We start from the raw sequence: 22,544 nt of genomic DNA, 5'->3' as shown, positions 1-22,544 counted from the left end.
GGCATTATGCAAATCTTCCCACATAGTGAGGTAGACATGTGGGGGCGTGTTAGAACGAGCCGTTTTAGGTAGGCGTGGCTGACTCTGATCCCTAATAAAGAATATCTCTTTGGATTTGAGACTTTATTCTTTGCAACTTTACAGATCTTCTTTATGCACCAAGAGCTTGTAACACTCCAAAGAGAAAGGAAACATTGAAATCGCATCATATGACCCCTTTAAAGCGAAGTAGTACTTTGATACCACGGCAAATACTACTAGATTAACTAAGAAAGTTTAAACATGATTAAAGAGACGAGGACAGCCAGTAAAAATAAGAACAAATACACAAATTACAAGCATAGATAAATACAACAGAATATGTTACAAATAAAATAAGGTTGGTAGTATTCAAATACAGAAATGTAATAATTAGGGAAAATAACACTTGCATTTGTGGTGTCCTGCAAAGTCTAGAGCAGGGTTCCCACAAGCCTCTAGTGGTTTGCACACCTCAGGTGGTCGGGTGTGATCGTTGCTATATGAACAATTCAAAATCCAGGATGCCAAAGCTACTTTACATTAATCCTAGCACTACATTCAACCCGAACCTCATCAGCAGCAAATGTGACTCCTGTGCTACTTTGCTATGATCAAGACTTCCCTTCTAGTCACAGGTCGATTCAATGGACAGACTGAATTTATAGTAAATGGTGCAGCAGGTCTGCCAAAAAGAAGAAACTTAAGAATCATTAGCTGGGTGATTGAAATGGCAGATAGCACAAAAGATATCAAAACATGGAGTTTATTTTGCATATACAGTATTTGATAAAGCATTGTTTTTGAGCACTTTAGCGCTATAGACGTATAAGATTCAGGTTTATTTTTTTAATTCATAAACATGTTATAAATAATCTCACACATGAGTTTGTCTTTCAGAGTGGACTCAGCGGGATTTGGAGAGGAATGAAAATGTAAAGTTTTGTCGCCAGTACATTGTGTTTCATGATGACAAATCAGTGGTCTACTCCGGACCCTCGGGAAACTGCACAGAAATCAAGGGAGAGTGGGTTCACTTTTTACTCATATGTGATCAAGGAAGGATATTTAAAGGCATAGTTCACCCAGAATTGACTGTTATGTCAGCATTTACTTACCGTCATGTTGTTCTAAACCTGTATGACTTCTTTTGCGGAACACAAACGGGGATATACTGTATTTTGATGAATGTTTCAAAGGGTTTTTTTCCATACAATGAAAGTCACGGGTCTAGAACAGCACTGAAACATGGGTTTATCAAAACTTTAATTTTTACTGCTTCTTTAAGCAAGAAGTAAGAAAGTGCATGGCCTGATACATCACGCTGACGTGCTCTGGCTCTTGTGTGTTTAGGCTGCTCAGTGTGGATTCTCCATCCGGTGACATGAAGGCTGTGCTGAGAGAGAGCACCATTAAAGGAGAAGACAAGCAGTTCCTTGAGGTCAGATTGTTTACACAAATCATTTATTTGAGATGCCAGCTGTGCAAATGGCTAGACATCTGAACAAATATGTGATGCCTAGTATTAAAAAATGTGTTCTGGGCAGTATGCATGAAACTCCAAAAATAACATCTCTGAATAGTCTTACACTGCCTGATGTTTAATAGCTTTGCGAATAGGAAATATTCACATGTCTTTGAAATTATACGATCTATAGATATACCTTTTCTGTATCAGTCCAAATTCCAGTGTCAGAATTCCAACACATTCTTCTATTGTGAATAGTGTGTGGTTCTCTATGCACACCATACTGCAACTCTTAAATAGATTAGGATTCCTCTCCTCTAATTGAGAAGCAAAGTCAACACATTATGAATCACACTCATTCTCAAGTCTAGAAATAATAGTCAAATGATGGCATTCTTGAAATTTTGACACACTAAAATATTTCTCTGAACTGCTTCATACATACAGCTCCAAATTGTAAAAGTTGTGAAGTGCAATCCAGTCTCAGCTCAGTGGTAGAGTCGGGTATTCACTAGTTACCATATCTAGTGAGCAGAAAAGGTCCATTTCCACCTGTGCATAAGTATTCAGATTCTTTGCTGACTTTTCATGTTGAGATTGTGTTGGCTGTAATTTACCTATGACAAACTCCAGTCTCTAAGGATGTTTATAATAATACAGATACATATGAAAACAGCGTTTTCATTTTAGAACGCTCTCGGTCCACACTGGCGTTTTCGAGAATTTTCCGAAAGTTCCTCATCCATACTGAAACATAGGAAAGCACTAAAATCATGAGATGATACAGAGAGACCAAACTGTTCTTCTGGCACAATTATTTTAGCATTTAGCAAAATATCTGCCCATCTACGGGTGCGTCCTGGTCGCTCTCAATCGCTATTCCTTGTGTAGTCTAATATGTAACTGCCCTCATGTTCTGCCAGAGGACAGCAATTGCGAGTACATTTTCTGTCGTATTTGCAGGAATGTAATATGAAGATTGTACAAAGTAACATATCTAGAGCAACAGCGAACAGCACATAACAGGCACATGCTTGTATAACTATAGATAACTATTTGTAAAAAAAATTTATTAATACCTGCATTTTCACATTCCACACTACAACACTAAAAAAAGGTTTTCAAATTTATCCACTTGCGAGAGCGTCTTCAAAAAGCTCAGTTTTCACAGAACAAAAACGCTGTCTCAGTGTGGATAAAAGGCAAAATGTAGAGAAAAAGATGTGTTGGGATTAGTATAGATGTAGCCTACAGGACCTCAAGTGGCTGATTGAAAGCTTTAAAAGATCTGTGTTGGAACTAGGGCTGTGCGATATGGAAAAAAAAAAAAACTATCGCGATTTCTTTGATCAATTTTGCGATTTCGATTTTAATCACGATTTTGACACACACAGACATGCTTTACAGTCATTAATGCATTCAGTGTGAATTTGAAACATATTTCCAAAAGAAAGCCAATTAGAGCTTTATCAAAAAGCTGTAACATGTCTCTAGAACAGACATATGGCAAAATAATCACTGAGTAAAGGTGCAACAAAATGTCTCTAGAATAGACATATGGCAGAAAGCAGAAAAAAAAAAGTGCCCAGGAATTTCTTTGCCATGCATTGGTCATAGAGCACTTTGTGGCGTTGCCTCAGATGTTGAACTAGATTTGTTGCGCCAAGTTCACACGTACTCCGTCTGCAGTGCGTATACAGTATGTGTATGCGGTGCAGAAGCAGCCACGGACTCATTTGCTTTCACACAGGACGCGTTTGCAGTCCGCTCCTGATCCGCGGCTGTTTACCACAAACACAACATTTATCCATTATTTTGATTTCAAATCCAAACGTTGTTTCTGAAAATGCTTTTATCACAGTACAGTAGTACAATCTTTCATAGACATCAATAAATATAAATATAAATATAAACTCAATAAATATAACTTTGTTTAACTACCACCACGAGTGCCATCTATTATTGCCTTGTTTATCTAAAAGTGCACTTTTCCTTGTTTTAAATCTAGCCAAAAAGCCATGTGTTGACTGTGAAACAGTAGACTTTAATTATATGCATTTATGGTGTAATTACTAAATTTCCGTGTCAATCCATGTTAATTTTTACCGTGAATAATGCGCTGTCACTTTAATTCAGTGCGTGCAGCACAGCAGAAATAGACTCCGTGCGGAAACGATCGCAGCACTGCTGCAGACGCACCGCTCCTGGAGCGCACTGCCGGACCGCAATCGCGTGCAGTGTGAACACTCTGATCCGTTAACATGGGCGCGGACAAAATCCGCACCACAGACGGGGTGTGTGAACCTGGCCTTACGTTTGTATGCCCGCCCGGTCTGTTCTGTTCTCGTGCTCCATTCAAGTGCACTGCATTCTGATTGGTTCGGATAGCATACTGCGGGAGGTCGGGTGCGGAAAATCGGGCTATAAAGCGATTTAGAAATCGTGCATGCTCAAATCGCGATTTTATGACGATTTCGATTAATCTCACAGCCCTAGTTGGAACTCAGATTAACACGAGTGCTCCTCGTCTAAATGAGACTCTACATCCGGGGTGTCCAATCCTGCTCCTGGAGGGCCACTGTCCAACTCAAACCGAACCTGAATCAAGCTTGACGGTTGACAATGTCATTAAACTTTCTGCACACTAGTGACAGAGTGAGAAAGGCTCCATCTCCTTTTTCATACACAACATCTAGAAGAATCTGTCTTCACACACACACAATTACAAATTACACATTGAGCCCAACATATTTAGATGCGCATTAAAAGTCAAAATCTTAAAAAAAAAAAAAAAAAGACAATCAAAATGCATGCATAGTGGCAATACTGTGTAAAAAAAAAACAACAACATTTGTACATCTGAACAAAGTGACAATTTAAGGTCACTTTCCGAAAAAACTAAACAAAACTATTGATTTGATTGCTTCATTTAATTTTTTTTTCAATTATTTTTGAGTTAGTTGTTGCAGCCCTAAATTATTATTATTTTTTTTTCCATTATCATCATCATTTCCACTGGCATATGTTTTATTTCTCAAGCCTGTTCTACTATTTAAATTTAGTATTAGTCTATTACTATTCTGTGAACTTATTTATTTATATATATATATTATTATTATTCTTCCATACAAACTTCATCGGGTAACTCGTCCCGCACCGTTGTCCTAGACACATGAATGAGGTGTCAAATCGTGCAGCTTATTGACGCCGCCATCTTACATAAATTACGTGAATGTATGTTTACCGCTGATTGGCCAACACAGTTCCCAGGAAGAAACTCCTTTCACCAATGAGAAACATTTCGGCACGCCCAATACTCCAAGCTCATTTCAATCTCTAATGAGCTGGTGAGTTGAATCAGGTGTGTTAGATGAGGAAGACATCCAAAATGTGCAGTGGTGGGGTTCTCCAGGACAGGTTTGAGAAGCACTGCTCTACAGGATGATTAGTCTTTTAGTGGTTTGCTCTCTCTCTCTGTCTGTCTAGATCTGGCATAAGAACAGGAAGCTGAAGTGTCTTAATCTGACGACTCTCAGCAAACACGGCAAAGTGTATGAAGATGGTAAGAGGAAAACATTCACACCCGGTTACCAAAAACAGCACATCAGGGCTCCAGACTGACTAGTCACATTGTACAGCATAAGTGCAGCAAATAGTGATGCAATCTCAACAGTGCAGCACAGCGGAGATTCAGAAATGAAGCTTTGTGACGCACAGAAGGCTTTCCTCTCAACTGTATCACAAAAGGGTTCATTACGCAAAGCTTTTACAGCCCTGTCTGCGCTGTGGCCATATGGTGGTCAAAAGAATCAATAGCACCTTCTGTACCACATGGCTTTGTCCCACTACAGCTGCTTATTTCACATCTGGTTTTGTAGTGTTTTTGTTGTTTGTTTTTCTAACGCAAGCCTTAAATGTAATATCACTACAGCTCAGGCCATTTTGAACATTTTCATGAATTTGACAGGTTTTCTCTTGCACTACTCTAATTTATTCATGTGGAGCCCTGCATGTGTTCATTCACCCATCAGACCACCCGACATATATTAACTTACGATTCCTGATAACGGCATATGAAGAGTGATACAATATGAACAATGAGAAACAAAACATGCATTTTTAAATAGCCAGTTGCCCTTAGCTTCTTAGCTTTTGTTAGTAGATGGCAGGTACCATAAAGGCCATTTTATACTGTATAAGTCTATGGCAGCCCATAGAGCCCATTTCTGCATATTGGGTGATCATGACCAAGTTTGTAATCTGCAATACTTTTTTAGGTTCTTATTTGTGTCTTTATCATGGTTTTAGTTTGTCAAATAAATTTGTGGTTATTTTATCTTACAAAATTCTTACAAAAAAATGGGCACGATGCATTGCTGAACTGAGCCACATTAAAAATGACTGAAGAGATTTTTGAGGCTGTATCATCTGGACCATGCTTAGGTCTGTTTAAATGAAATTGGTAGACAATGTTTGGCTCCATAATCTTGCTGAATGTGCTTACAGTGCCACCTTCGGTTCCAGAAACTTGAAAACAGTTTATTTTGTATAACTTGTCCTAAAATCATGCTCTTGTGTGTAATGTAACCGCATTATTCACTGAAATACAAGACTGACAGTCTTATTCTGCTGCTGTGCAGTCTGATAATCTTGATAATCAGGCTTGTGTGTTCTCTGTTCTCAGAGCAGTTCGGCTGTATGGTCTGGTCTCATTCAGAGACTCACCTCCTATATGTAGCTGAGAAGAAACGACCCAAGACCGAGTCGTACTTCCAGGTCACAAACACAGATGATTACAGAAAACGCACATGCTTTCTAACGATTCATTCTATGAGCACATTCTTCATCTGACCTCATGTTCCCTTAAACTGCAGGGGCCTGAGACGGGTTTGCTCGCTGATGAAGAGGAGACCATCAAGACAGACAAGAAAGAGGAAACAGTCCTGGTACAATTTTGCCATCATATGTGCCATCTTCTCTAACAGCTTCAGTTTGATTGTGTTGGGAATGACTATGTGTGTATGTGTCTGTGGCAGGGTCAGCAGTTTGAGTATTATGAAGACTGGGGCGAAGCACTTGTGAATAAAAGCAGCCCAGTGCTCTGTGTGCTGGACATCGAAGGCAGTAACATCACTGTTCTGGAAGGAATACCCACCAACATCTCCCCAGGACAGGTACACTTTCTGTGTTTGTGTTTTAGACATGGGTTCAAAGTAAGGTGCCACAGTTTTACTGAAAATTATATTGTGGTTATTTTGACATTTTATATTGGTTTCACCTGTAATAAGCTTTGACATCTCGATATTAAGGCTGAAAGGACAAAAAAAAAAAATCATAATCACACTGAAACAACAGCACTCATATTCAGCAGGGTGTGTATAAATTACAAATGTGTTGATGTGTTTAGTCTCTAATTAAACCCTTGTGTGGTGTTCATATTTTTGTTACTTGGCCAGTGTTCGTGGGTCTGGTGGATCCGCTGCAGTTTTGGGTTTTTAATTCAACACAATCAAAAATTATATGTTAAAATACTCAACAGATGTCTACTTCATCCCTATTGCAAGTAATATCAACAGCATATATGGTCAAAATTTGCCCTTTACCTTTGTTAGATCACATTTATGAATTAAAGTGCTACAACTTTAGCTGTGGGAATGGCAGGGGCAGAAGCACAAAACTCACTCTTACAGACTCTCTCTCACGCTCACACACACTCACACACACTCACACACACTCACACTCTCTCACACGCTCTCACACGCTCTCACACGCTCTCACACGCTCACACACGCTCACACACGCTCACACACGCTCACACACACGCTCACACTCGCTCACACGCTCTCACACGCTCTCACTCTCTCACACGCTCACACGCTCACACGCTCACACTCTCACTCGCTCACACTCACACTCGCTCACACTCTCTCACACTCTCTCACGCTCTCACTCTCTCACGCTCTCACGCTCTCACGCTCTCACGCTCTCACGCTCTCACTCTCACACTCTCTCACACTCTCTCACACTCTCTCACACACTCGCTCACACTCTCTCACACGCTCACACTCTCTCACACGCTCACACTCTCTCACACGCTCACACTCTCTCACACGCTCACACTCGCTCACACGCTCACACTCTCTCACACGCTCACACGCTCTCACACACATAAACACATACTAATAGCAGGCCCAGACAATAGGAGGACAGAGTTGAAGGTACACAGGACCTAAAATTTCCACACTTTTATTAGCCCCAGGTCCAGTAAACCCGAACATCCTGTATGTAATAAAATAAGGCCCTGTCCACATGAACGTGGTTATTTTTAAAACTGCAGCTTTTTCTATGCGGTTAGGCCGTTAGTTCACACGCAAACGCAGTGAGAGGTCATTGAAAATTTGTTCTGATATATGTTCTTCACAAAAAATTAGCCAAGGCCAATGGGTATGAATTTGAAAAAATAATTAATAGTATCATTTTTCTTTTGATAAAAAGTGAAAACGGGTCTCACAGACCCGAACACCATACAAGGGTTAAGTAATCTTTTATCCACCACCTGCTGCTTTCTGGGCTTAATAGGGTCATGTTCACAAAAAATGGAAGACACACGCTCTCACACGCTCTCACACGCTCTCACACGCTCTCACACGCTCTCACACGCTCTCACACGCTCTCACACGCTCTCACTCTCTCACACGCTCACACTCTCACTCGCTCACACTCTCTCACACTCTCTCACGCTCTCACTCTCTCACGCTCTCACTCTCACACTCTCTCTCACACTCTCTCACACTCGCTCACACTCGCTCACACTCGCTCACACTCGCTCACACTCTCTCACACTCGCTCACACTCTCTCACACGCTCACACGCTCACACTCTCTCACACGCTCACACGCTCACACGCTCTCACACTCTCACACTCTCTCACACACATAAACACATACTAATAGCAGGCCCAGACAATAGGAGGACAGAGTTGAAGGTACACAGGACCTAAAATTTCCACACTTTTATTAGCCCCGGGTCCAGTAAACCCGAACATCCTGTATGTAATAAAATAAGGCCCTGTCCACATGAACGTGGTTATTTTTAAAACTGCAGCTTTTTCTATGCGGTTAGGCCGTTCGTTCACACGCAAACGCAGTGAGAGGTCATTGAAAATTTGTTCTGATATATGTTCTTCACAAAAAATTAGCCAAGGCCAATGAGTATGAATTTGAAAAAATAATTAATAGTATCATTTTTCTTTTGATAAAAAGTGAAAACGGGTCTCACAGACCCGAACACCATACAAGGGTTAAGTAATCTTTTATCCACCACCTGCTGCTTTCTGGGCTTAATAGGGTCATGTTCACAAAAAATGGAAGATAGCAGGATAGGAGGCCCACTTATTTACTTTATAGAACATTTAACAGTGCTGTACTTGAGTTTACTAACAGTCAGCGGGGTTAATCCCTCTCTGAGTTTCATTTATTAATAAATCTCATTTATAGCAGCACTAGTATAGATCCACAATATGTGCATGTCCCAGACTTCTGCACATCACTATAGAAACACCACAAGCACCCTTTTTTTGTTTTAATTGATACTTTCGGTAAACCCATTGCTGTAAATGAGAGACATGTTCTGTCAATATGCTGGGGTGTAAGGATTTTCATTATCCTTATTAGACGCTTTGGTAATGACAGTGGGTCGGATTTTTTTTTATGGATGTCATTGATGGAGAGGCTTTAGTTACACTGACTTTTGTGAGGAAACAACTAATCACTTTATTAACTGACAGCCTGTCCACTAACCTTCAACATTGTTATGATTAATTCGTTTTGGAGTGAACTAAGTTTGTGATGACTCTGATTGATAAGTAAAGTCAGAGAAGAAAAAAAAAAATATATATATATACACATATATAAAAAATATTCCTTTCCTTTTAGAGAATTTGCAAAGAAAATCAAGGGGAATAAGAAAATGAGCTGCAGATTTGATAATAAAAATAGAAATGAATAATTTCATGTGCAGTTTTTATATTGTGTCGAGTAGGCAAAAGGATGGTTTTTCCTTTACGTGACACCAGCTGTCAAACATAGAGAAAGAGGCGTGATGATCTGGGACTCTTTTACTGAATTCAGAGTTGAACCAAAAGACTACTACAGGGTTTGGCAAGAGAATGACCCGAAACATACCTTCAGACTACATCACAACTTCCTTTAATGAAAAGAACGATGCAGTTTAAACTCATTGAACTATGTAAATGTGAATAAAAACTGGAAAAATAGATGTTTTGCACTATTTTCATGTCAAATTTTCTTTTCTTTTTTTTGTATGCAGATAAAATGTGCATATATTTGTCAAACTGATAAAACCCATTTAAATTAAAACAGACTCTTTATTGTAAGCTCAAAGTTATTGTTCTTATAAAATATCAATGTAAGATGAATAATGTAAACCACAACTCTTTTCCACAGGCATTCTGGGCTCCCAATGACACAGGGCTTGTGTTTGTGGGTTGGTGGCATGAGCCATTCAGATTGGGGCTCAAATACTGCGCCAACAGAAGGTGAGTGATGGGAAATATCTGTCTGATGAAGATAAGACCAACTTCAAACCAAATCAGATTTTTCAGTTGTTTAAATGCACAGTCAATGTTTTGAGAGTGGACTGTTTGCCTGCATGCTAACAGCAATGTGATTTCTGCAGGTCATCTCTGTTTTATGTGGATCTGGCTAGTGGTAAATGTGGTAAGCCGTGCATTTTTTGTGCATTTTTCCATCTCAAACCATTCTGTACAGAAAATGCTCCTTTGTAATTCTCATGTGGCAAGAGAGGAACACACCGTACCTTTGAAGCACATAGCTTTATTAGAGTCCTAAAACACAGCACAGATCTCCAAAGAGCCTTTTCAGGGTTGGCTTGCATTGAAGTCACTTTAAAATGTTGTCAGTGGCTGACACTATGTGGAATCTGGCAAGGATGATCTCTGAAGTGATAATAATTTAATCTCAGAGCCAGATTTAGTGTTACCTGGTCAATCTCAAACACAGTTCAGCAGGACAAACAGGATAATTTTCCCCTTTTGTTTTGCATTTGCCACTTGAATTTTCAGAAGATAGCACCTAACTCCCAGCCTTCCCACTGAACTGGATGAGTAGTTTGTTGAATTGGCATTGCTAGTCACATAAGAAGTTAAAACCTGGACAGAATTAATTTTGGACCCAATGACCATCCATCTAGGGCAGGGGTCTCCAAACTCAGTCCTGCAGAGTTCAGCTCCAGCTCGCCTAGTAAGGGCTTGATTAGCTGGTTCAGGTGTGTTTATTAGGGTTGTAGCTGAACTCTGCAGGACACCGGCCATCCAGGACCGAGTTTGGAGACCCCTGATCTAGGGTGTCTCCCCCCTGTGTGTGGCTTGAGATGCTGGGAAAGGCACTAGCATCCCTGCAACCCTACAGAAGATACGCATTTTGGAGAATGGAAGGATGGAAGGACCCAAATGGACCCTTTTCACAAGAATGTGATGACGCGTTTAACGGTCATCAGCATTGTAAATCCTTGAAAGTCTTTCATATTTGTATTTTGTAAAAAATATATGTACATTTATAACACTATTCTTTGTATTATATTACCTTTGCATCAAATTACAAAAAATAAATCAAAAAAACGTTAACGCTAATGCGAGGGTGTTTCTAATGCAGCATCTATGGGAGGGATGGTACATTTGACATTGTTCTCTCTTCTGACTGTCGTTATAAGTCTTATTAGTTATCAGTCATAGTCCTTTTATTGAAAGTCATGAAAACATGATTGTGAACTTTTTCTTTTGCTATTTGAGCAAATGAGAATGCAAAAAATATATTTGTGATACTCTCCTATTCACTGCTCTTCAAGTTAACCCAACTATGACGACTTCTGCTGCTGAGAAACCCGGAAAAGTGAAAAAGGTCCATGGCTCTCTTTATAAATCCTGGACCTGGTGGAACAGAGGCTCCTTGGGGATTTGCCTGGTCAAAGTAGCTGTGGTTGCCAGTTCTGCCTTTCAAGCTCTATAGCCATGACTATTTAGCAATTGTGCTGAAACGGTGGAACATCTGGGACAAAGGCTTTCTTGTTGGGACCTCTTGTGTTTTTTTTTGTTTTTTTTTTAATACAGATGTGTTTTTAGGTAAAAAACAAAGACAATGGCATGAATCCTAAATTAATCCTTGAGCCAGGGGCTTGAAACAGATGCTGAAGAGGCTTTCCTTCATGATGGTCACTTAGAAACAGATCCAACCTCATGTCTGTCCAGTGTTTTTTTTTTTTACAGTAGATCTTATAGGGCTGCACAATTAATCTGAATTAAATCGCAAAGGCGATAAATCGCGATTAGGCAGAAGTGGCGATTGTCGTGTGTATCTTTCAGTGAAGCACGGTTCTGTGATCCATAGAAAATCTCCATCCGAAGGCGTTCTCTCGCTGAAACTCCAAATACGCCTCGCAGAAGAAACCCAGGAAATCCCTATAGCGGTTGCTGAATAAACAGAAGATTTAACTGCTTTCATTAATTAAAGTGACTAATAAACACACGACTACGACAATATATGGTTTATCTGAGTTCGTCTTATTATAATTTTTATAATAAAGTATATAATAATGCAATGCTAATCGACACAGCCTTTATCACTGCTTAGAATAATATGAAATATGTTGCATGCTGTATTCTGTGTAAGAAGCCACATCATCTCACAGAAGGATTTATTTCAAACACTCGACTGACGTTATGAAGTGAGTTTGGATTAAACATGTTATTAAATGTGGTATTTTCACGTGCTTTCAGATGGAGCAGCATTTACTACACAGCCATATGCTACGCAAACGGCTTTCATAATCGCAGAACGATTTCTTCGATTACATAATCGCGCGATTAAATCGTCTGCGATTATGAGCGTGATTTTGAACTATGGCTCTGTGTAGTAAATGCCGCTCCATCTGAAAGCACGTGCTGGAGATTTACTACTAATCACAGAACCGACTTTACTGACAAGATGCGCATGACAATAGCATTTGATTAATCGTGCAGCCCTAAGATCTTACTTTCCCAGTTTGCACCTTGGCTACGGGAAAGTGGTTTAGCAGTTCTGGGCTCTGCCATTTGATGTTTCCCTAGCCAGAATATAATGAATAGAACAAGTTCAGAGTTCACAGATTGGTGCCTTTCGACAGTGTTTGGGCCTGTTCAGACTGCGACTGAATTTGCCACGTGCCTGTCCCTACGCATGCTGTATCTAATGGCAGCGTCGATGTTCATTATCCCTTTGGCACTGCTTCATATAAAGTTTCTTCTGAAGTGATGTGGCACAGCCACATTTGCCTCTGATTTGATGCTGCTGCATAGCTTTTTGTGTGAAAAAATTCTTCATTTTGTAAGGAAGGGGTTGCTCTTGGCCAGGTATTTCAGCCCCATTGCCTTGAGAACAGATACACTGACTCACAGGTAGCATCCAGTTTGAAAGGATTAATTTCCTTTGAGATTGTTTCACAAGTTAGTTTGGTCGTAGTGGCCTAGAGTGAAGGTTGCACATCTGGCATCTGAACGGTTCCCACTAGCAAGCCACTACAGTTTTGCCCCTCTCTCCAACATTGTTTTCTTGACGTGGAGAGAACTCTGTTCACTGCGTTTTGCACAATGTTCTGCAGTTTCTCCAAAAGCCTTTGGGCACAGGTCTCTCTTAGGCTATGATTAATATCTATGAAGGGGGCGTGTAGGCTGGTGCCTTCTCGTCCTTTACATGTGCTGGAGGTGCTTAAGGCCCTTCCATTCAAGGTCATTAGGTTTTATCTTTTTTAAGACTTACTGTTCTGCTGCTGGTTTTAGCCTCATTCCTTACCAGTTGAGCCTTTTTGTTTGTAGTCGGCCCCAGGACTGACTATGTGAATGATGCAGATCTGATCAGTTGTTAGGCAGATTTGCCACGATGAAAATGTCTGAATGAGTAGTTCATTCTTAATTGGTCATGATTGGCTACAGGCTGGGCAATAGCTCTTACTGTTTACTAGGCTCTATAGCATGGATATTTCAAATTTGGCTTCCCAGGATATATGTGCAAAGCTGGATGGATTTTAGTTTTACTGTATTTTCTTGCTGCCAGTGGATGTTTATTTTTGCAGTTCAGTAGAAAAGCAGGTGTTTAATGTTTTCCTAAGCATTTTTATATTTTTCAAAATGTTCTGAATGTTATCTCTGCTTTCACCTCAGAACAGTTATCATCTAACTCCAGTGCTGTCTGCTCTCCTCGGCTAAGTCCTGACCTCTGCCGTATCGTTTATATGGAGTGTGGCATCTTCGGTCCACACCAGCAGTGCAACCGTCTATGTATGGTGTGTATTTAGTGTGTGGTCAATTCTTAAAGAATCACAGCAAGTTTAGAATTAATTTACTTAGTATTTTAATAATCACCAAGAAGATTCCTCATTCAAAACATATTTAGTGCAAAGACCAATTAGCCCAATTTGTTTAAACAGACGTTAGTATGATTTTGGTCACATTGCCCACTCACTATATTAGAAATAGTAAATGAGTGAACAAGTGACCGATTCCGAAGCAACTTCAGTTGGAGGTGCAGGTGGTATTTATAGTCTAAGTGTTCAAATGTAGGTAACTTTAATCAAGCAACTGTGTATTGCTGTGGTTTGGTTGCAGTATGACTGGTACACCAAGCAGACAAGTGTTGTGGTTGATGTGGTGCAGAGAGCCAGAGAGGGTATGTGCATGTAGTCATACAATTTTTTTTATTTATTGGTTGGTAAAGAAATTATAAAAGCTCAGAAAGAGTTCAGAAAAGTGTTATTCAGATGAAGATCTCTGACCTGTTTAATCTATTTCTGTGTGTGTCAGATGGTTTTACTGGAATCTACAGCTCAATGCTTTCTCCCCGCTGCTGGTCAGCTGACAGTCAGCGTGTGCTTATGTCCTGTGCTCAGAGATGCCGTAAGGTACTGTAACATCTCTCTCATACTACAGCTGCATTCATAATCTCGGTTTCCATGGACACACAGCTGAGCATGTAATATATACTTGCACATATACATTTCCACATGCATTTAAATGCCAAAATAATAAAGTCTTCTCATAGTAACACATGGCACAATGCCTATAAAATCAAGTGAAGTGAAATTACATTTATTCAAACACGCATTAAAACATGAAGACGGCAGGTTTAGTAAAATATATTGAACACATGTAATACATTGAACAATATATTGAACAATTATCAAAATTCTCTTCCCTTCATTCATGTTTATTTTATTTATTTTTTTGCTTTAACTAGTAGCAAAGAGGAAGAGATGATCAGTTCACATACTGCTTGAGCTGAGGTGCAAAAGCGAACACATTAATAAACCACATTTATAGTTTGTATTTTGTGATAAAATTACACAAAATATACATAATTTGGAAGCTGAGACTTCTTAAAAGCAACAAAGCACAAAATTGATTGTGATTATTGGGTGGCAGGTGAGACTGGATCATGACTGGACTTGAAGACGTGAAATAGCCTATTATTATTAAGCATTTATACTGCATTTTACGGTTTATTCTAATTATCCCATATCACATGTAATATTTTACTGCATAATTACATACAGAAATATATTTTGTGTTTGGTCAATTACCTCTGTTGGTAGTGTGGTAGCCTACAGCAAGATTCACAATTGCAATATATTGCTTATCCTGCCCGAAAAAGTAAACATTACAGTTCATGTCTGCAGATACTCCTGAATCTTCACATAATCCTAAATCATGAATCCTAAAAAAACGAATCAGGTTCCAACAAATTAGGATTTTTATAAGGTCCTTTGTAAAACTACTTAAAATAGTTATTGTAAAAAGCACTAGACCATGTTCAGTCATTGAAATGAGCAAAGTTTAGGTGAGATCATTGATTTTTCCTTGACATTTAAAAATAAGTCCAGTATACAACACCCCTCTCAATGAAAAAAATCCCCTCTGCAGGAGTCATCGAAGGGGAGGTCTCCTTCTGTTTCATATTTGTTAATTTGATCTATTTTGGGATGTGAGTGTCTCTTTATCTGTATCTGAAATTACTTTGTTAGTCAATCAGTTTCTGTCGTTCCAATATTACAGGATTTGTTGGTTGTTGATACTTCAACTGGTGAAGTCACGTCTCTCACCTCCCGTATGTAGAGCGCACTCTCTTCCTCTTCTAATATTACACACTACTGTACTGTACTGTATGTCTGTAATCTGTCTGTGCTCTGTGCTGCTCTAGAATCAGAGGAGGGAAGCTGGAATTTGCTGAATATTCACAGAGATCTGATGGTGGTCAGCTGCTCTTCACCTAACTGCCCTCCAGACCTGGTATTCTCACACACATTTTCAAAATCAGTTTCCATACCACAGTAAATTTGCTATTGAACACACTTATTTGACCTATTCCAGTGTTTCCCACAGACTTACACTCTCTATGTGTGGCGGCACTTCCCCTGGGGGAAATATATATTGAAAGTGCAAATTCATTCTCTGCCAGCAGGAGGCGCTTTAGGTGCCGCAGAAATGGCGTTTCCCCGGTAATGACTGTAATCAAAGCAGCACTGCGCTCATAAACACTGCTTTATCAGGCATTATAGGAAAGATTAAATGAAAATGACATCAAAACTTTTCTGAAGACAATCGGTTCCCTTCAAAAAAGATACATTTATATAAAAACACCTGACTGCATTTTGAAAAATTTGAAACGTGCAGTGCTCATGTTTATTCAACAAAGTCAAAGCATTTTGGAAAATCTATTTGTGGCGGTCAGTGTTGATATTGTGGTGGGCCGCCACAAATAAGTCAATGTATGGGAAACACTGTTTTCAAGTATTTTGTGTAACTATTTGAAGTTAAATATTAATTACATAAAGTATATAAATATAATTAATGCATTTAATAGCATGTAGACCTACTTTTTAAAAAAGGTTTTTAAGTAAACATTGCTTCAAAAGAACATTTTGATAGTTGTTTTTGTTCAAATACTAACCCTTAACCCAGGGATGTCTGGCTCTGCTCCTGAAGGTCCAGTGTCCTGCAGCGTTCGCTCTAGTCCTCATTAAACACACCTGATCCAGCTTAACGTCTTCAGGATTGCTAGGTTGTATCTCAGGATGTGTTCTTGCGTCCTTGTGTTCTATTACATCTTCCTCAGTTGTCAAAGTTAATTTCCATTACTCAAGCGTTTAGCTTTAAACTTCCCACTGCAAGCGCGCAAATATGTGACGGCTCGTGAAAATCAACATTTGTTGTTTTGTTTTTATAATTTTAGTGATAAAGATGTAGAGGAAGCCTGCAGTACTTTGTACTGACATATGAAAAAGAATCTTAACATTGACACAGCATAAGTAAAATTAAATATACATACTCATTTACAAGAATGCAATTCTATTCTTTGCGTTCTTAAGACTGAGAAACAGCCTTAGAAATTACCTTAACCTTAGTATAGTATAGCCAACACTACAGTCAAGTCAAGGCACTTTTATATATATATTTATTAGGTGTGTAACAGTACACGTATTCGTACCAAAATCTCTTCCTCTTTACTACTAGTTATAAAACAAAATAAACATGAATGAACATCTCGCGCCTCATGTAATCTCTCAATCAGTGTTTCAACTGCGGAAAGATGGCAATAAAACCGCTTGTAAACAAAACGTCACGTAGAGTTTTTTACCTCAGGAAGTCATCAGTGTCCACAGCTCGTTAGTGCGTGATAGATGAAGTCTAGAGAAGTGCATTTCACAAAATATTAGACCATATACTCATTACATTTTACTTTACCTGTAAGTGATGTCTTAATTAATATTTAAATTAATCTGTTATGAAATTAGTTATGAGAGGCACTGTGTAAATCAGGGCTGCCCAAACTCGGTCCTGGAAGGCCAGTGTCCTGAAGAGTTTAGCTCCAACCCCAATTAAACACACCTGAACCAGCTAATCAAGCTCTTATAAGCATACTAGAAACTTACCAGCAGGTGTGTTGAGGCAAGTTAAAGCTAAACTCTGCAGGACACTGGCCCTCCAGGACCGAGTTTGGGCAGCCCTGGTGTAAATGATCATATTTCAACAACAAACGTAATTTTTGTAATTTAGAAGTGAATTTAAAAACTGCATTGTACAATTTACATGTTTGCATACATTTTGTTTAAAGTTGAGTGTTGATTATTATATTTAAAAATAAATAGTAATTCAATTTAAATTTGGGCTCTGTTGTTAACTGTAACCTTAAAGTAGGCCTAATGTAAAAGGACTCACTATAGTTTAGAGTATAATCAGAGGTAGATTTTTATCCTTAAGAACATTTGAATTATAACTGAATTTATTTAAAGAAAGAACAATTTGTTCAGTAAACCATTGTTTAATATAAAAATAAATAGTAATTAAATTTAAATTTGGGCTCTGTTGTTAACTGTAACCTTAAAGTAGGCCTAATGTAAAAGGGCTCACTATAGTTTAGAGTATAATCAGAGGTAGATTTTTATCCTTAAGAACATTTGAATTATAACTGAATTTATTTAAAGAAAGAACAATTTGTTCAGTAAACCATTGTTTAATTAAAAAAAAAAAAAATTGTTTAGTTTTCCCCGCTGTACCGAAATTGTACCGAACTATAATGTAAAAACCGAGGTACGTACTGAACCGTCATGTTTGTGTACCGTTACATTCCTAATATTTATGTGTTTATATGTCAAAGCAGCTTCACAGTAATAAAAAGGAAACATTAACAGTTTTTCCACAACTGGTTTGTTTAAAAAAAAATCATGCAAAAAGATGACGGTTAATAGTAAAATGAAGAACAAAGAAACATTTTGTGCAATAGAGCCAAGAGTGCTATCTGCTTGTCAAGATGTCCAGCCATGAGTAGTGAGCGTTTTTCTCTTTTCTATATTTTATAAATTTTTTCTATTGTTGCTGTTTGATCATTATTAATGACATAATTGACAGTGATGGGTCTGTTGGGCTGTATGTACACTATATGTGACCCTGGAACACAAAACCAGTCATAAGGGTCAATTTTACGAAATTGAATAAATAAATAAAAAAAACCAAAGCTGAATAAATAAGCTTTCCATTGATGTATGGTTTGTTAGGATCGGACAATAGTTGGGCGAGATACAACTATTTAAAAATCTGCAATCTGACGGTGCAAAAAAATATAAATATTGAGAAAATCATCTTTAAAGTTTTGATATATTTGCAGTAGGAAATTTACAAAATAACAAAGCTGAATAAATAAGCTTTCCATTGATGTATGGTTTGTTAGGATCGGACAATATTTGGGCGAGATACAACTATTTAAAAATCTGCAATCTGACGGTGCAAAAAAATATAAATATTGAGAAAATCATCTTTAAAGTTTTGATATATTTGCAGTAGGAAATTTACAAAATATCTTCATGCAACATGATCTTTACTTAATATCCTAATGATTTTTGGCATAAAAGAAAAATCTATAATTTTGACCCATACAATGTATTTTTGGCTATTGCTACAAATATACCCCAGCGACTTAACACTGCTTTTGTGTTCCAGGGTCACATATAAGAACTGACCCACATACTTTTTTTTTTTCATGCCTTTGACATGAACTGATTGTTTTACAATAATTTATTGTCAAGACGATCATTTTGCCAAGAATGTGTATTTGAGCACTAATGCCTCACATAGTCTCATATGGCTGCACTCTTCATTGAGCTTTCACACAAAGAGCAGTTTTCAGAGAGCAGGAATACACTACACAACTTTTAAAATCCAAACGGCTTTTAAAACACTGGCCATCAAACACTTACCGACTTTGTAATAGTCACAGAGGAAAAACTGGCCATCATACACTAAACGACTGAGAATCATACACAACCAGACTTTAAAGTCGTTCCGATCACAACAAACTCATGCTGAAATGTGCGCCTTGTTGCTAGGAGACGCATGACAAATGAAAACATGTGTTTTAAAATCGTCTCAAACTATCAAACATGCTTGATCTCCTCCGACAGGATGGAATCAAAGTCTGAAGCTAAAAAAATCAGAGTCTATGACCATCATGAAAAACCTGGAAAAGTCATGGAATTTTAAAACTTAAATTTCCAGGCCTGGAAAAGTTTTGGATAAACCCAGAAAACTTTGGAAATATATTTCACAAATCTCTGTGCAATAGAATATATTTTTAATCAGGTCAGTGAGGGGATCACGCATATATCGCATAGTTTTACTCATTCCCGCAGGTTTCGCATTTATAATGTGGGAGATTTCCACAAACATTTAAAGGGATAGTTCACCCCAAAATGAAAATTTGATGTTTATCTGCTTACCCCCAGGGCATCCAAGATGTAGGTGACTTTTTCTTCAGTAGAACACAAATTATGATTTTTAAGTTCAGCCGTTGCAGTCTGTCAGTCGTATAATGCATGGCAATGGTAACAAAATCTATGAGAGTAAAAAAAAAACCTGCACAGACAAATCCAAATTAAACCCTGCGGCTCGTGACGACACATTGATGTCCTAAGACACAAAATGATTGGTTCCATTGCCATGCATTATACGACTGATAGACTGCAACGGTTAAAGTTAAAAATCATCATTTGTGTTCTACTGAAGAAACAAAGTCACCTATATCTTGGATGCCCTGGGGGTAAGCAGGTAAACATCACATTTTCATTTTGGGGTGAACCATCCCTTTAATATAGCATGCAAGTTAGATGTAAATAAATCCACACAGAATATCGGATCGGGTCAGTCATATGAAAACAGCACGAGTGATTCAGCGGTACCGCGTCTTCTCTTTCTTCCTCTCAAAACGGCTTCACATCAGCGCATCTCGCCCTCACTACAAGAGAGCCGCTGCATGCTGCGATACGAGATTTACGCTCATGTTTGGGGACAGTTGACAGAATTGTCACGCGCATAATCGGGTCACTGTTGCATCGTCACAAAACTGTACCATTTGCACATCTTTTAAAAATCTTTTTAAAGCATTCAGTACTCCAGAGATGGTTTTCTGTGCGCTCACAGTCTCATCCAAAGCGTATGCGCACATAAAGCTGCCTCACAAACACCTCACGAGTAACAAATTTAGTTATTTTTCCCAGCTTATTGCGCTTAATTTGTCAATGTCCATCCTGGCGAGTATCCTCATAAACACAGTTGGTTTTGTCTTAAGTGAATGTTGAGAAAGAAAACCGTTGTGTATCAGTATATTGGATCCATGCAGTCGGTCTTAAAGGGACAGCAGCTTAATAAAGCTGAGCAGTCTGTCATAACCCTGCTACACGATTTTCTAAGAAATGTCAACTCAAATCTGCAGACTGGCTCAGCATTTGGGCAACAATCGTCAAATTCTCCAGACTGTAAAATCAGGGAAAAATTGGGGCAAAAATAGTGTAGCGTATTCCAGCCTTTATGTGTGAGCGTTTGGGGAAAAAAAAGAAGCCTTCTTATCAGTCAGTCTTTTGTTCCCAATTGTGTCTGTATTTCTAGTTCTGCTTGTTACATTTTTACAGTTTTATTGTCCCTTATTATAGTAAGGTACATCTAATTAGATGATCTGCTCTGCAGCGGGTGGGTTTCCTGCCAGAGAAGGGTTCTGAAAGCAAGATGTCATGGGTCACGCTGGAGGAGACTCAACCTCAGGAAGATATCAGCTGGCAGACTTTAAACTTCAGCCCGCCACCTGAGGAGGACAACAGTCAATACCGTAAGATCTGAGTGACAGTGCATATACAGTATGTGCTGATATTTACTCCAACATGATTGTTATTGCATTTGGGATGCAGTGTTGGAAATTACTTTTGTTCTGCCAAACTTAAATGCTTCCAAATAGTTGAACAGTAGTTCCAACAAACCTCCTAGTGCTGTTAGACTAAATAGCAGCACTCTTGGGATGCTGTACATGTGGTCAAATTCACGGTACTGGAACTGTTGAGTTTGTATGTGTTAGTTCTGTTATTTTGCATGAAAAATATAATAACTCTCTGTTCTTCATCAGCTGGTTTGGACTTTAATGCTATTCTACTGAAACCAAAGGAAATGACAGCAGGGAGCAAACTACCTCTCATTGTCATGCCACACGGTCTGTTCTGTAGTATCCTTAATAACAAAGTAAAAATGATATAACGGACACATTTGGCATCAGTATCTTGTTTTGCTGATCTCTGTTTTCACTCTGTGTGTGTCTGTCAGGCGGCCCTCATTCAGTGCTGGTGTCAGAGTGGTTCTTGTCCACAGCAGTTCTGTGTAAGATGGGCTTCAGCGTCCTGCTTGGTGAGGAACAGTTACAGTGTTTACCCTACACACCTCAAGTCTGTCCATCAGACACACGATTTGGCTCTTATATTGTCTCTCCATGATATAATATTTCACTTGAAATTTATATATATTTTGTGGAGAGGAAAAAAAAAACACTCCAGGGCTGATATTTAAACTTTAGATATTTCCAGATGTATGACTAGTTTTCTATTCAAGACATTATAAGAAGTATTTTCTGTTGTTGGGAAACTGAGGCAGCTTCTGTTATGAGAATTGTTAGATCTGATTGTTAGTTTTTGGTATGTTGTGTTTTTTTAAATTTGAAAAAGGCTCAGAATCTGGGTGTGTAGATGACACTCACAACAGAGATGACTGAACATAAAAATAAAAAAAAACTGATGAAACCTGTCCATGCATCACGCATCAGTCAGCACATCCACTGGATTACCTATCATTAATAACATGAATATCTAATGTTGGCATATTCCATGCTGGTTTTTCTTTTATAGTGGGCAGTAGCATGAACACTATGCTAGGGTACAGTGCACATGATGTAAATTTGATAATCAGTATAATTAGGGATGCACCGATACCGATACTGGTCTCCTGTACTCGTACTTGTTAAAATGCCCCGATACCAAACGCCGATACCACACAGCATGTGTTAAGCGCCATTTTCAAACAAAGAAACACCGACAACAGAACAGCAGAAAGGAGTTAAGGATGTCTACTACGAAGTATATGTATGCAGTGAATATAATGTTAAACATTCAGTATTAACGCCTGTAT

The 22,544-nt window shown here is 38.6% G+C and overlaps 1 protein-coding gene across 1 annotated transcript in view; it reads left to right on the top strand.

The window, feature by feature from the left end:
- The window catches only part of LOC107573312 (acylamino-acid-releasing enzyme), a 33,524-nt gene that overhangs the window by 1,736 nt on the left and 9,244 nt on the right, over positions 1-22,544 (top strand). The window contains exons 3-18 of the mRNA XM_016259751.1: positions 919-1,045; positions 1,372-1,459; positions 4,973-5,048; positions 6,171-6,262; positions 6,361-6,432; positions 6,523-6,660; positions 9,952-10,043; positions 10,184-10,224; positions 13,719-13,840; positions 14,163-14,223; positions 14,358-14,455; positions 15,606-15,657; positions 15,751-15,839; positions 21,066-21,204; positions 21,496-21,579; positions 21,690-21,833. Coding sequence (XP_016115237.1) covers positions 919-1,045; positions 1,372-1,459; positions 4,973-5,048; positions 6,171-6,262; positions 6,361-6,432; positions 6,523-6,660; positions 9,952-10,043; positions 10,184-10,224; positions 13,719-13,840; positions 14,163-14,223; positions 14,358-14,455; positions 15,606-15,657; positions 15,751-15,839; positions 21,066-21,204; positions 21,496-21,579; positions 21,690-21,833 — 1,515 coding nt within the window. The remainder of the gene's footprint in view (positions 1-918; positions 1,046-1,371; positions 1,460-4,972; positions 5,049-6,170; positions 6,263-6,360; positions 6,433-6,522; positions 6,661-9,951; positions 10,044-10,183; positions 10,225-13,718; positions 13,841-14,162; positions 14,224-14,357; positions 14,456-15,605; positions 15,658-15,750; positions 15,840-21,065; positions 21,205-21,495; positions 21,580-21,689; positions 21,834-22,544) is intronic.

Source organism: Sinocyclocheilus grahami, unplaced genomic scaffold (assembly GCF_001515645.1).
Source record: "Sinocyclocheilus grahami isolate Dianchi unplaced genomic scaffold, SAMN03320097.WGS_v1.1 scaffold1916.1, whole genome shotgun sequence".
Lineage (NCBI taxonomy): Eukaryota > Metazoa > Chordata > Actinopteri > Cypriniformes > Cyprinidae > Sinocyclocheilus > Sinocyclocheilus grahami.
This window is presented reverse-complemented; position numbering and strand designations above follow the sequence as displayed.